Raw genomic sequence first — 15,948 nt, forward strand, 5'->3', positions numbered from 1 at the left:
AGAACGGAAGTGATGCTGTCTCCTTAGCGACCGATCGCTGAGCACTTTTCATTCATTAAACCTGAAAACACCCCCCCCAAAAAAGGATGTTCCTCTCTAAAAAAAGCTCAACAACTGAACACCCACCCCCTGAGGTTGAACATAATCATGTGAGTAGATCGCGGTCTCTTAGAAGTTGCATGTCCCTGCAAAAAAGTTCTCCAAACTCTGCCGCAAGTCCTTCAAATATTTATTTCTGAAGGCAGACGCCATCCACAATAGCTCATGGCTGAAGATCCCCAAGATGTGGGGCGGGGGGGATCCGTGAGCCCAACTCCCACCAAACCATATATTCCCCCCCACCTCCCCAGCATTCTTAAGGGGAGGGAACTGCTACGGGTTCTCTGCCTGGTCACCCACACCACAAGGATCCAGAGGAGCAGAGCTGATCTCTGTCAGGTTGCCTCTCTTAGGGAGAGAGGGCCGGCACCTCTGTGCAGGGACCACTGCTCCCCACCCCCAAGTCCCTGCCAAACTGGGCGCCCCTAGCTACTCGAGGAAGTGGATCTAGGCCACCCCATTCCCTGGCCTCAGGTTGACGGGGGATTTTCTTCTGGGCTGTTCTCCTCTTTGTCAGTCGAGTCCTCCCCCTTCTTCTCCAGTTCGAAATTCTGAAAGAAGACAAGAGAAAATTGGAACAGCAAAACATCAGAGAAAAAGGCCAGTCCACCTCTTGGGGGGCTCTGGCATGGAATCTTTCCTTCCAAGTCCTTCTCAGTTCCAACAGTCACTACAGGCAGCAGCAATTGAGGCTTCTGCTGTCCCAGTTTGCATCTGCCTATCTGAGTTTGTCTATAAAGAAGGCTGATCGCCAAAGAATGGATTATTTTGAATTATGGTGCTGGAGGAGACTCTTGAGAGTCCCATGGACTGCCAGAAGATCAAACCTATCCATTCTGAAGGAAATCAGCCCTAAGTGCTCACTGGAAGGACAGATCCTGAAGCTGAGGCTCCAAGACTTTGGCCACCTCATGAGAAGAGAAGACTCCCTGAAAAAGACCCTGATGTTGGGAAAGATGGAGGGCACAAGGAGAAGGGGACGACAAAGGACGAGATGGTGGGACAGTGTTCTTGAAGCTACCAGCATGAGTTTGACGAAACTGTGGGAGGCAGTGGAAGACAGGAGTGTCTGGCGTGCTCTGGTCCAGGGGGTCACGGAGAGTATTTAAATTACTGTTCTTGTATTAATTTTTTTTTTTTTTTTTTTGCAAAGTGCCAATTGAACACAGGGCATACACTAACTATTAAGTACGACTACCACCCGTCCCAGTAAGGAGGAAGCCACTGTTGCCATCACCCTGTTCCTCTTGCCGCAGCACCTGGCTTTTCTGTCACAGAAGAAACAAGGGCCTTGCTGCTCTGGCTGTTTTTTATTGCTCAATCCCTGACAGCAGCTGCTCTCACCTGCAGCCAGAAGCGAGAGTAGCAGGGAAGAGCAGGTATGGCCACAGAGGAAAAGGAAAGTAGCCGGAGCCTGTAGCTGCTCAAAGTGGAAGTGCGGCAGGGGTGGGACTGGCAGCGGGGCTCATGAGCCAAGGCAAGGGGTGAAAAGGGGCTCTTCAGCCGCAGCCAGCTGTAGTGGCTATCAAAACCAGAGGTCACTACAGGTTCGCAGGGGCTTCAAAGCAGTTCAATTACCGTATTTTTCACTCTATAAGGCGCACTTTCCCCCTCCTAAAAAGTAAAGGAAAATGTGTGTGCGTCTTATGGAGTGAAGGCAGACGGGAGGCTCTGCTCAGTGCTTCCTTTAAAGAGCCACTGCCCTTCTCCCTCCTCGGGGAAAAGCCCCTAAGAGCCGCACACATACTCCGCATGCTCTTTAAAGGGAGCGCGGCTCTTGGGGGAGCCTTCCACCCACTGCCCGGGAGAGGCTGCACGTGGCTATCCCATAAGCCAGGACTGCAAACGGGATTGCTGCACAGCGATCCCGCTTGTTGTTCTGGCTTCTGCCTTAGCCATGTGAAGCCTCTTCCGGGCAGGGGGAGCCTTCATCCCGCTGCCCAGGAGGCTTCGCGCGGCTGTCCCAGAAGCCAGAACAGCAAGAGGTTATACCAGAAGCCAGATCCCTCTTGCTGTTCTGGCTTCTGGGATTCAGAATATTTTTTTTTCTTGTTTTCCTCCTCCAAAAACTAGGTGCGTCTTATGGTCTGGTGCGTCTTATAGAGTGAAAAATACAGTAAAAGGCAGTTCAGTTGCTGTGATCCCTGCATTGCAGGGGTTTGGTCTAGATGACCCCCCTGGGTCCCTTCCAACTCTATAAAGTGCTGGGTTCTATGCTCTCCCAAAGGAATGCGGCGCAAGTCTCCAAGGGCTTGGGTGCCTCACAAGGACAGGGTGTGGGAACACACTGGGGAGATTTGCTCTTACTTCCAGTTCCTTCAAGACTTCATCCATAAAGTCTTCTGAATTCTGTTTGTAGGCCACAGCCAGCTTGATGGCATCGTTGAAGACCTGGTGGGAGAGGGAGACCACTGAAGAGGTAAGAAGGTGGGCTCTGGGTTTCTCCCACCCCTTTTTCCACCGTAGGAGGGCGGCTGCCAAGCCGATTCCACCACCCATCAGCTCCTCCCCCCAGGAAGCCTGCCAGCCGCAGGTCCTGCCTCCCTCCCAGGCGAAAGCTCTCTCCTACCTTCACCACATTGGTGCCATCTGCAGCAGACACAAAATAGAAGGGAAGGTTGAACTTCCGCGGAAAGCTGAAGCCTTTCTGAGTCACCTTCATGTCAGCTGGAGGAGCAAAAGAGGAGGTCATTGCTCAAGGAGCCATTGTGGGGAAGGCACACTACCTAGGTAGCGCCCGCTTGATCATTTAAAAAAGCAAGGCATGCAAGTTTAATAAAGCGCTCATCTTTCTCCCTGTGATTGCTATTGTTTAAAATACAAAGTCTAGTACAATGATGTTGAAAAACTGCTCCATGAATAGGGGGCAGGAAGGAAGGTGGTTAACGTCACTAATGCTAGCCACTCAGTGCTGTGCCCAACCAGCTTCTGCAGAACTACCTTCCTCCACTGGCTCCGACCCAGGAGAGAAAGCAGATTATTTTCATTACTGCATTCAGAAAAGAACTGGCTTTCTGGGCAGGATTGACGCCAGCGGAGCAGTGGGAGCTGGTCAACTCGGGCAAATGGGGCACTGCCCTGCCAATCAGTTCACCCTCAGCCAGCCGCCTATCAAGGATTCTGAAGTCCAGAGGCTGAGTGCTAAGTTGAAAAGCAACAAGTTAAAGTGGCCTGACACTCCCCTACACTCTTTTTGCCCCCCCTTCTCTTTGATATGAGGGATTTCTCTGTTCCCCTCTTTAAGTGTGTGCTGCAGGGGAGTACGGCAGGGTCTTTGCAGTGGTGGCACCCCATGCGCAATAGCCTCCCTTGCTGCAAGATTGCCACAAGAGTGCCTGGGCTAAAATTGTCTATCAAAAACTTCACTCTTGTGGTTTATCACAACAGCTACTCACTTTGGGTTTTAGTAAAGCAAACAGTCTAATTTGTCAGCTCCTATGATAACGAGCGTCAGAACAACTTGGCCACAATAAGGAAATTCTGCCCGTGGTAAGACTATTTTCCACCTTCCCATTTCGACTCTCTGGCACCCTATCTGCATAACCTAGCAATTTTAAAATACAGACACGCTTTTGCTCTCGCAAGATTGAATGTATTGCCCTCGGCTGTACTTGAGGGACGATTCCAACAGATTTCTCACGAGAAACGCTTCTGTCCCTGTGGAGATGGCAGTACCGATTCGGTGGCACGTGCCCTTTTGGCTTGCACTCTTTATAAAGACTTGAGGAATGAGGTCATCACCCCTGTTTTATTGTCCATTCCGGGTCGCCTGACCACTGCCACAGCATCCTTTCTCTTGGCAGATCAAGAGAAGCAGGTGACAGCAAATGTTGCAAGGTTTTTATCTGGGGCAGTTGGAATAAGATCTACTATTTGACCATTGATTCAAAACCCTAAAATGTATTTTATGTAATTGACTTTTTATTTCTGTTCTTTGTATATTGCATTGTTGTTTCATTGCTATGGCTGACGCAAATAACGATTTATTATTTATTATTTATTATTTATGCCTTGTGGCAGCCAGCAGGAATTTCTGCTTCTTTGCTATGCGGGAAGGGAAGGGATTCTCCGACCACTGAACTCATCCTGCTGCCCAACAGATGCTCCTAATTCATGTGGTTGCTGAGGCTTGTGAGCTTTGCTTTTACAACTACAGGCCAGCACACATCTGATCTCTCCCCCAGTGATCCTCCAGAGCTCCAAGGAGACCCACCGTCGATTTTGTTGGCAACCACAATGCAAGGGATCTGGGGGCGGAATTCCCGCAGCTCCTTGTACCAACTGCTCAGGTTCTTGTAGGTGACCTTTCTCTGGACGTCAAAGACCTGGCAAGAGAGAGGGGAAGAGCCCATTGCAGACACAGGTGGCACTCTGGCCTGAAATAGTCAAGAATCCAGTCCAAACCCCGGCAATCACAGCTAAAGAATCCATTAAAGATGGCTATCCAACTTCTGCTTAGAAACCTCCAAGGGAGGAGAGTCCACCACCTTCCCAGGAAGCCCGTTCCACCACTGAATGACTCTTACAGCCAAAAAGTTTTTGGTGTTTCGCAACTTTGACCTGTTGCAGGACCTTAGCCAGACCTTAGCAGAGCATATGCAGCGTTCCGAAAAGCAATCAGTTGCAGGCAGGATGGACGAAGCAGGAACAAAATGCTGCTACCAGTAACTTGTTTACTTAGAGGTGTTTATTATTTACAGCAGACGTCAAGTTACTCTGTACAAGAACAGAACAGATACGGATCTTAACTAGCTCTCTCTTAACAAACGCCAAACGACTCCACACTGACCAACAACCTTTCCAGTCGGTTAGGTCATAAGTCATCATGCCTGTGTGAGACCTCAACCAATGGTGGAGCTGTACCTAAGGTCTCATATCTCCAGGCAGAATTACTCCTCTGCCCAGTACCCTTGGCTTTCGGCCAACTCTTAATTGACTTCGTGTGAAGCTGCACGCAGAAGAAAAATCTCAACACTCCCTCACAGCTCACACGGAGCAATTAACTTCTGAGCACATACAAAGTATTTCATCCAACTTTGCAAACCCAAACATTCACACATTTGCTTGTTTTTTACAAACAACAACGGTTTCGTCAAGATGTCAGCAATGTTTGACGTCCCCAAAAGTTTGACCTAATTATGGAATCACAGAGTTGGAAGGGACCCTGAAGATCATCTTGTCCAATCTCCTGCAATGCAGAAATTTGCACCCTCCCTATACAGGGATCAACTCGACCTAACGTTTAGTTGGAATCTCCCTTCTTGCAATTTGAAGCCACTGGTTTGGGTCCTCCCCACAGGAGCAGCAGAAGAGAGGGTAGGCCCCGAACCAGTAACTTGAGGGGCTGGCTGGGGGGGACGGGGATGGCAGAATTGCAGGGTCCAAATGCCTCCAGGGAAAAGCATGCTCTGCGGAAGCTAGCAGGAATGCCAAAGGCCTCCAGTCTTAAACGAAGTCGTGTTTTGCAGCATGCGAAGAGTGATCCCCTGCCCCACGGCTGACCAAGAGAAACCACAGTGCAACAGACCCACAGCTGGGGCAACAGTGCCCCCTCCCAGCAACTGAGCTCTTGGGAGCTCCTTATTTATTCAATTTATATTTCACCCTTCCCTCCCAAAGGAGCTCACGTCGGCAAACTGATTTTACTGCAGTATGGTTTCATGTTTTTATATTCTTGTAAACCACTGTGACATATTTATATGATACAGTGGTATATAAATATTTTATATAAATAAAATAAAAACACCAGTAATGAACACTTAAAAATATATCTGAAAACACTTTAAAACAATCAGTCTCCCATCCAATGGTTTTAGGACTGCCATCAAACACATGGGTAAAGAGGAATGTTTAAAAATTATTCCCAGGAGTCAATATTACAGGAGGCAACCTCACCAGGGAGCCGTGGTTCCCAACATGGGGCACACGCCACACAGAGGGGCAATTAAATTTTTAAGGGGGACAATTCGAGAACGAGTCATTAACAGTGAATGGCCTTTTAGGCTTCCTCCACGTGAATATGAGTTTGCTTTTTGAATAACAAGAATTATACGTCATGGGGGGGGGGGACCAGAATTTTAGAGATGCTTAAGGGACGCAGGTGGCGCTGTGGGTTAAACCACAGAGCCTAGGACTTGCCAATCAGAAGGTCAGCGGTTCAAATCCCCGCGACGGGGTGAGCTCCCGTTGCTCGGTCCCTGCTCCTGCCAACCTAGAAGTTCGAAAGCACGTCAAAGTAAACGGCGTTTCCGTGCGCTGCTCTGGTTCACCAGAAGCGGCTTAGTCATGCTGGCCACATGACACGGAAGCTGTACGCCAGCTCCCTCGGCCAGTAAAGCGAGATGAGCGCCACAACCCCAGAGTCAGTCATGACTGGACCTAATGGTCAGGGGTCCCTTTACCTTTTAAGTGGGGCATGGCCAAAAAAAGGTTGGAAACCACTGCTGGGGAGGAAATTGCACCCATGGAAGGCTCTGACACGGAAAGGGCTGATAAGCCCACCTCCAGAGTCAAAGGTTTCTTCAGATACCACTTTCCTCAAGCACTCAGGCTTCATGGTCTTAACGACCAGATCCCGTTTCCGAAACGGGAGTCCGTTCAACTCCTGGAACTGTTTGAAAACTTCCTGCACTTAATTGGAAGCCGCTTCGGATGTTCGGATTCCAAAAAACGTTTGCAAACCGGGACACTCAATTCCGGGTTTGTGGTGCCCAGGAGCAAATTTGTTCGGTACCACTGTACCTTTTTATAACGGCAGCCAAGATTTTTTCCCCTTGGATGTGCAAAATTCTGCACAGGATTTCCTACTGTAGAATCCCGGCTCTGCAGAATACTGACATCCCATAACACGAGTCGCATACGGTAGTCTAGGCTGACCCAGAACAAGCAGGGGCAAAGACGGGGCAAGATGCTCCGTGGGAGAGCTTGGCGAAGCACGCACAGCACAGCCCGAGCCAAAGCCTCGCCCGAACTTCTCAAAGCCACACCAGGCTTCCCCGCTTCCAGCCTGCCACCCCTGGTGCCCCCTCTGCAGCCCCCGCCCCAAAGGCAGCCCACTCACTTACCATGATGCAGGCGTGAGCCTTGTAGTAGTAGGAAGCATGCATGCTCTGGAAGCGCTCCTGCCCAGCCGTGTCCCAGAAGTCTGAAAAGCAGGAATGGCCCATGGCTGCATTAACCACAGCGGGGAAGAAAGCTCCACTTCTAGCTTACCCAGGGGTTTAGAAAGTTGGTGCAGGGTTTAATCTGCTCCCAGCCTATCTTAACTTTTAAAGTTAGCGCTGAGGAGGTCGCTTCGTGATAATTCTATCGCTTTACATTTCTTGGAAAGCGGAAATCCCTCTGAGGTTTTCTGATGATCAAAGTGGTGTGCAAATGAATAAATAAAGAAATAAATCTCTAGATCAGCGGTTCTCAACCTGTGGGTCCCCAGATGTTGTTGGACTACAACTCCCACCATCCCTGAGCTCTGGCCTTGCTAGCTAGGGGTGATGGGAGTTGTAGTTTAACAACATCTGGGGTCCCACAGGTTGAGAAAGGCTGCTCTAGATACAAGCACGCTCTGGTCAGAATCCTTCTTGAGAGATTAGCAGGTGAAGGAGGATATAGAAGCTCTTCCTGCATCGCCAAGGGCAACAGGAAACAAGGCTTCCTGTCTGTGATCTGCCTGGCTCATCTTTTCCCGGCCCCAGCTAGTCCACCCCTGGTAGCTCACTACTGGGTGGGGTGGGGGTGGGGGAGGGGGAAAGGAGGAAGCAAAGAAAATTTAATATCTCACCCAACTTCTGTATTTACTCCTTGATGATGAGCCTGAGTAAACCAAAACTCACTGGGTGTGAAACTTTTTCTCTTACCTGCTTTGCTTTCTGTGCTCCCCCTCCCCCCCCAAAAAAAACTTGCCCAGGGTCTCCTCCTCTTTATTATTATGTATTTCATAAAAATTATGCACTGCTTGATTATAAAACAAACAAACAAACAAACAAACAAACAAACAAACCTCAAAGTGGCTTGCAAAAAACTTATCAACAAGAGAAGTTAAGAATAATTTGAGACTTTCGAAAAGTGAAAATAACAATAGGCTGAAAACATATTAAAACTCGCATCAACTGGGTTTTTAACATCTATATGAAGCCGCTGGGAGAGATCATCAGGGGGTTTGGGCTGGGTGTTCACCAGTATGCGGATGACACCCAGCTCTACCTCTCTTTCAAATCAGAACCAGTAGAGGCAGTAAAGGTCCTGTGTGAGTGCCTGGAGGCAGTTGGAGGATGGATGGTGGCTAACAGATTGAGGTTGAATCCTGACAAGACAGAAGTACTGTTTTGGGGGACAGGGGGTGGGTGGGTATGGAAGACTCTCTGGTCCTGAATGGGGCAACTGTACCCCTGAAGGACCAGGTGCGCAGCCTGGGAGTCATTTTGGACTCACAGCTGTCCATGGAGGAGCAGATCAGTTCTGTGTCCGTAGCAGCTGTCTACCAGCTCCATCTGGGATGCAGGATGAGATCCTCCCTGCCCGTGGACTGTCTCACCAGAGTGGTGCATGCTCTGGTTATCTCCTGCTTGGACTATTGCACTGCGCTCTACAAGGGGCTACCTTTGAAGCTGACCCGGAAACTACAATTAATCCAGAATGCGGCAGCTAGACTGGTGACTGGGAGTGGCCGCCAAGACCATATAACACCGGTCCTGAAAGACCTACATTAGCTCCTAGTACGTTTCCGAGCACAATTCAAAGGGTTGGTGCTGACCTTGAAAACCCTAAACGGCCTCGGCCCAGGATACCTGAAGGAGCATCTCCACCCCCATCGTTCTGCCCGGACACTGAGGTCCAGCGCCAAGGGCCTTCTGGCGGTTCCCTCGCTGTGAGAAGCCAAGTTACAGGAAACCAGGCAGAGGGCCTTCTCGGTAGTGGCACCCACCCTGTGGAACGCCCTCCCACCAGATGTCAAAGGAATAAACAACTATCTGACATTCAGAAGACATCTGAAGGCAGCCCTGTTCAGGGAAGTTTTTTAATGACTGATGTTTTAACGTATTTTTAATCTTCTGTTGGAAGCTGCCCAGAGTGACTGGGGAAACCCAGCCAGATGGGCGGGGTATAAGTAATAAATTATTATTATATTATTATAATGCTAAATACATCATAAATGAGCCACCATAGCTGCTAGAGGACCATGAACGTTTGTGTCCCAAGCTTTTTAGACTTGCTGAAACGCAGGGGGCGCTGTGTGTTAAACCACAGAGCCTAGGACTTGCCGATCAGAAGGTTGGCGGTTCGAATCCCCGCGATGGGGTGAGATCCCATTGCTCGGTCCCTGCTCCTGCCAACCTAGCAGTATGAAAGCACCTCAAAGTGCAAATAGATAAATAGGTACCGCTATGGCGGGAAGGTAAGCGGCGTTTCCGTGCGCTGCTCTGGTTCGCCAGAAGTGGCTTAGTCCTGCTGGCCACATGACCCGGAAGCTGCACACCGGCTCCCTCGGCCAGTAAAGCGAGATGAGCGCCAGAACCCCAGAGTCGGCCATGGCTGGACCTAATGGTCAGGGGTCCCTTTACCTTTACCCATATACGAAACCCAAGGGGCATACTGGTTGCCACATGTCATTTCCCTCCCCAGCTCTCCTACTACCCCACTAAACTTTGCATGAATCCACTGGGAGGTTTCCTGATCTGAAAGGGGCAAGATGCAAGCAGCTTCCCCCAGAGCTGGTGCCACTCTGAAAGGGAGTAGGAGAGACCCCTGTTCCCGAGTCCCACGGGGCCCAAAGCTGCCCTGCCCAGCAAGGCTCTCACCCACGAGGATCGTCTTGCCATCCACGGTGGCTGTATGCTTGTAGAGTGTCAGGGCGAAGGTGGAGAGCTGGTGAGGCTTGCTGCGGGTGCGAGTCAAGGCGCCTTTCAAGCAATGTCACCGTTTTTAAATCTAACCATGTGTGCACCAGAGAAACTTGATATCAGATGGCCGTCATTCCACCGTTAAGCAACAGATGCAGCCGTCAGCTACCTGCCAGGACACCTCCCTGCCCTTTTATTGCTTATTTATTTTATTTATCTACCACTCTACATCGAAAGATTTCAGGGCGGTTCACGGAAAAAATACAGGATAAAAACAAGTAAGTGAAACAAAACAGCAAAACTATAATGCCCCCCCCCCCGACACATTTAAAAGGCTGTAGAATATTAATCCACCAAAACCCTGGTTGAAGAAAAATATTATAAGCAAAATGACTATTAGGTATTTAAACCATTTCCGCTCCCTATCAAAGAAAAGTGTCCACCCAAAACACCTAATACTTCATTAATTAATATAAGAGAAGCTTATATTATACACCTATTGCTCAGGCGAGGGGGTTCACTTAAAAGGTGAAACTAATATATGAGATATCACACTTATAACAAATAAAGGCTTGACATATCTCGCTTTGCATGTCATGAGTCTATCTCATATATTAGTTTCACCTTTTAAGTTGAATTACTGAAATAAATGAACTTTTCCACGCTATTCTAATTTTTCAAGTTTCAGCTGTATGTGGGGGAGGTGTATACAGTATGCAAAAACGGATAAGCTGCAGACAGAATTGTAGAAGGGACCCTGGGGGGTCATCAAGTCCAACTCTCTGCAATGCAGGAATTACGCAGCTCTCCCATATGGGGATCAAACCTGCAACCTTGGCATTATCAGCATCGCAATCTAACCCAGGCTTTCCCAAACTTGGGTCTCCAGCTGTTTTGGGACTACAATTCCATTCCCATCATCCCTGATGACTGGTTGTGCTAGCAAAGGATGATGGGAGTTGTAGTCCATAAAGCGGCTGGAGGCCCAAGTATGGAAACTGCTCTAACCAATAAGAGCCGTTGCTGTGAGTGCAAGGGAGTTTTAATCTCAAACAAGCAAAGGAATTAAATGCCGCCAACACCCTCACCCCTTTCTGGGCTGCAGTTTGTGTAAGTTTGCAAGATCTCAAAGGATACAACCCATCCAGGAGAAAGCGTTCCATTAACCTGAAAGAGAAGGAAACAGAAGCCTAGTGAGGAATGGGCCCGTTCAGAAAAATCACAGAGGTGTAAAGATAAAAAGGCTTTTTTTGGCCACAGACTCCTCCCCCAACTCTCAGAATAATCTGCATCCTCCATTCTGAGCTGCGCCACAGAATACGGACTTTTTGGCTACTTGCAAAAATGGCTACACTCTACTTCTGGGGCCAATGGGAGTTGTAGTCCCAAATCAGCGCCAGATTTAGGTATAAGCTAAACAAGCTATAGCTTAGGGCCCCACTCTCTTGGGGGGGCCCCAAAAAATTGAAAGGCAAAAAACCTGGATGTACATTTCCAAAATAGAAGATGAAAAACCAATAAAATAAAACCTACATCCAGCAACAGTGTTTTGTGTTGTGTAGGCTCCTCTGATGTAAGTCATGGGCCCCACCTGCTAGCCTACTCCCTAAAATATCACTGGTTTAATATACTTCTTCTTAATTGTATTTCACTATTTATATACAGTGGTACCTCTGGATACGCACACCTCCAGTTGTGTATCCTTCAGGATGCAGATGCTGCAAACCCAGAAGTATTTTTCCGGGTTTCGCCGTGCGCGCATGCGCAGAAGCGGTCCCTCTGGTTGCGGAAACCTCGGGATCCAACCAGAGCTCTGGAACGGATCCTGTCCGCAACTGGAGGTACCACTGTACTACTTCTTAATTGTATTTCAGTTTAACAATTACTTTGATAAAATACATATTTTGTGATGTGCAAATGGCTTTAGATACCTATTAGGTCCATAAATGACCACATAGCATATATTCAACACGAAAAAACAGCAGCAATTTGTTGTTGGCAAAGGACACCCGGACACAGAATGGGCCCCATTACCTTCAGGAGCTTAGGGCCTCATCAAACCTAAATCCGGCCCTCTCCAAAACACAGAGAGGGTGCCATATATCTATGCTGCCCGTCCAAAGAAAACCTCTGTAAAGGAAATGGAAACGTCAGCGACGGAAGCAAAGCGCAGAACCTCCGGGCGGGAATAGTCAGATAAGCCAGACATCCTTTGGGACTTTTTCTCGGCCACTCACTTGGACTTCCCCACTGCGCTGTCCCCAAGGCAGATAATCTTCACGTTCTCATCAGCGTCGTATTTCTCCTGATCCAGCTCCAGGCTGGCGTCTCCATCGGCCATCTCCTCGGCCATCGGGCTTTGGCAGGATCAGCACGACACCTGTAAGGCCAGAGGGACAACGGTGGAACTATGCATCCTATTACGCCTGGTACCTGGCAACCCTCTTTTCCATTGGTAGGCAAACTAAGGCCCGGGGGCTGGATCCGGCCCAATCTCCTTCTAAATCTTGCTCGCGGATGGTCCGGGAATCAGCGTGTTTTTACATGAGTAGAATGTGTCCCTTTATTTAAAATGCATCTCTGGGTTATTTGTGGGGCATAGGAATTTGTTCTAATTTTTTTCAAAATATAGTCCAGCCCCCCACAAGGTCCAAAGGACAGTGGACCGGCCCCCCACTGAAAAAGTTTGCTGACCCCTGGAGTCTTTTCCCTGCCCAGACTGGAGCTTGCCACAGGGCAAAGGGGATGCCAAATACTCTAGTCAGGGTTAGGTTTTACCGTAAAGCCTCGAAGCAATTTAGACTCTATTTTTTATTTGAAATGGCAATATTAATTGATAATGAAATTAAAGAAAATTGCAGCTTACTAAGAGCAACAGACAGACAGCCTTTGCAATCTAAAAGACATGGCACAAAAGGGAAACAAATTAAATTGATCAGGTTTCCCACGGCTTTTCCCACTAAGAAAGTCTGGAGGCAATTTACAAATTGCATAAATGATATTACTGCATTTATAGCAGATTTAATTTTGCAGGCATGCCACTGGTGCAGACCTAATGCCAAATGGCAGCCCTTTTATTGTTTTTATATAATGTGGCTTCTTTGGCGGGGGGGGGGGGCGTGTTACCGGATTGTTGCTTTTATTTTGATTTTATATATTGTGGTTTTTATGTTGATCTTTCTGTGCACTGACCTGAGGCCTCCAGGTATAGGGCGGTATATAAATTCAATAAATAAATAAAAATAAACCGTCAGATGGGTGGGGATACAAATAACAACATTATTATTACTATTATTATTAGCATCTAGGGGTCCCACGACCAAGCCTGATGCTGTTTTGAGAAGTTTTTAATGTTTTATTGTGCCTTTAATTCTGTTGGGAGCCATCCAGAGTGGCTGGGAAAACCCGGCCAGATGGGCAGAGTATAAATACTGTAAATTAGTAGTAGTAGTAGTAGTAGTAGTAGTAGTAGTAGTAGTAGTAGTAGTATCAGTGCTTTGTTTTTCTTTAAAAAAATGTTTAGGGGTACTCTCATTTTCCGACTCATATTTAAATACTGCCCCTCAATGTGCCAAGCTAAGATTCACCAAATGTTTAGGGGTATGCGTACCCCTGCGTCCCCCCAGAAAAAAGCACTGATTATTATTACTATTGACCGTTGGCACCACCACCAGTCAGGACCACCTGTGCGTCATGGGCACAGGCATGCAGAGCCCACCTGGCACCAGAATGAGCCCCCCCAAAACCAGGCATCTTTCCTGGCTGTGCTGCACCCCATTATTATTATTATTATTATTATTATTATTATTATTATTATTATTAATCGCTGGCACCACCACCAATCAGGACCACCTGTGTGTCACAGGCACAGGCATGCAGAGCCCACCTGGCACCAGAATGAGCCCCCCGCCCAAGCAGGCATCTTTCCTGGCTGTGCTGCACCCCATTATTATTATTATTATTATTATTATTATTATTATTATTATTATTATTATTATTATTATTAATCGCTGGCACCACCACCAATCAGGACCATCTGTGCATCATGGGCACAGGCATGCAGTGCCCACCTGGCACCAGAATGAGCCCCCAAAAAAACCAGGCATCCTTCCTGGCTGTGCTGCACCCCATTATTATTATTATTATTATTATTAATTATTATTATTAATTATTATTATTATTATTAATCGCTGGCACCACCACCAGTCAGGACCATCTGTGCATCATGGGCACAGGCATGCAGAGCCCACCTGGCACCAGAATGAGCCCCCCAAAAAACCAGGCATCCTTCCTGACTGTGCTGCACCCCATTATTATTATTATTAATTATTATTATTATTATTATTAATCGCTGGCACCACCACCAATCAGGACCACCTGTGCGTCATGGGCACAGGCATGCAGTGCCCACCTGTCACCAGAATGAGCCCCCCCAAAACCAGGCATCCTTCCTGACTGCGCTGCACCCCATTATTATCATTATTATTATCATTATTATTATTATTATTATTATTATTATTATTATTATTATTATTATTATTATCATCATTATTATTATTCACTGGCACCACCACCAATCAGGACCATCTGTGCGTCATGGGCACAGGCATGCAGTGCCCACCTGGCACCAGAATGAGCCCCCCAAAAAACCAGGCATCCTTCCTGGCTGTGCTGCACCCCATTATTATTATTATTATTATTATTATTATTATTATTAATTATTATTATTAATTATTATTATTATTATTAATCGCTGGCACCACCACCAGTCAGGACCATCTGTGCATCATGGGCACAGGCATGCAGAGCCCACCTGGCACCAGAATGAGCCCCCCAAAAAACCAGGCATCCTTCCTGACTGTGCTGCACCCCATTATTATTATTATTAATTATTATTATTATTATTATTAATCGCTGGCACCACCACCAATCAGGACCACCTGTGCGTCATGGGCACAGACATGCAGTGCCCACCTGGCACCAGAATGAGCCCCCCAAAAAACCAGGCATCTTTCCTGGCTGTGCTGCACCCCATTATTATTATTATTATTATTATTATTATTATTATTATTATTATTATTAATCGCTGGCACCACCACCAGTCAGGACCACCTGTGCGTCATGGGCACAGGCATGTAGTGCCCACCTGGCACCAGAATGAGCCCCCCAAAAAACCAGGCATCTTTCCTGGCTGTGCTGCACCCCATTATTATTATTATTATTATTATTATTAATCGCTGGCACCACCACCAGTCAGGACCACCTGTGCGTCATGGGCACAGGCATGCAGTGCCCACCTGGCACCAGAATGAGCCCCCCCAAAAACCAGGCATCTTTCCTGGCTGTGCTGCACCCCATTATTATTATTATTATTATTATTAATCGCTGGCACCACCACCAGTCAGGACCACCTGTGCGTCATGGGCACAGGCATGCAGTGCCCACCTGGCACCAGAATGAGCCCCCCAAAAAACCAGGCATCTTTCCTGGCTGTGCTGCACCCCATTATTATTATTATTATTATTATTATTATTATTATTATTATTATTATTATTATTATTAGCTCTTTGCACCCCTCCCTTTGCCAGCCTCTAGTAGGGCAGCCCCCCCCCTGCCCATAGGGGACCAGCAGAGACACCCCCCAACCTGGGGGGGGGGTAATCTCCCCACCTCCTAAGGCGAAGGGACCGTAAAGCAGCAGGCCCCCCCCAATACTGCCCCCCTTGCAAAGCGAAACACCCCCCCCCCCAGGGCCGGTTCCTCGGTGCCCCCCCAGCCCCCCAAGTGGGCAAAGCGGAGTGAGCCTCTCCAACCCCCCCCCCCGCGCGCCCCCGCACCTCTCCGAGCCCCCGAGGAAGAGGGAGGCGCCTTCTTCGCCCCCTTCCCCGCCCAGGCGCCGCCTCGCCGGGCACAGGGGCTACGCGAGGCCGGGGCGCCCGCGCGGGAAGGTAGGCCTCGCCGGAGGAGGAGGAGGAAGAGACGGAGCGCCGCGTCGCCAAGGAGACCAGGGAGG

At 48.3% G+C, this 15,948-nt stretch overlaps 1 protein-coding gene across 1 annotated transcript; it reads right to left on the reverse strand.

Moving 5' to 3' along the window:
* Positions 1–213: 213 nt before the first annotated feature.
* Positions 214–15,906, reverse strand: LOC308595804 (rab-like protein 2A). The gene is made up of 9 exons (XM_081210533.1): positions 15,773–15,906; positions 12,173–12,315; positions 11,073–11,102; positions 9,894–9,973; positions 7,164–7,243; positions 4,313–4,424; positions 2,669–2,766; positions 2,407–2,490; positions 214–650 (listed from the first exon to the last, which is right to left on the reverse strand). The coding sequence occupies exons 2-9, from the start codon at positions 12,286–12,288 to the stop codon at positions 570–572; spliced, it is 681 nt and encodes a 226-aa protein (XP_081066659.1). The 5' UTR covers positions 12,289–12,315; positions 15,773–15,906; the 3' UTR covers positions 214–569.
* Positions 15,907–15,948: the final 42 nt, after the last annotated feature.

Source organism: Podarcis bocagei (assembly GCF_964188305.1).
Source record: "Podarcis bocagei genome assembly, chromosome: 10".
Classification (NCBI taxonomy): Eukaryota; Metazoa; Chordata; class Lepidosauria; order Squamata; family Lacertidae; genus Podarcis; species Podarcis bocagei.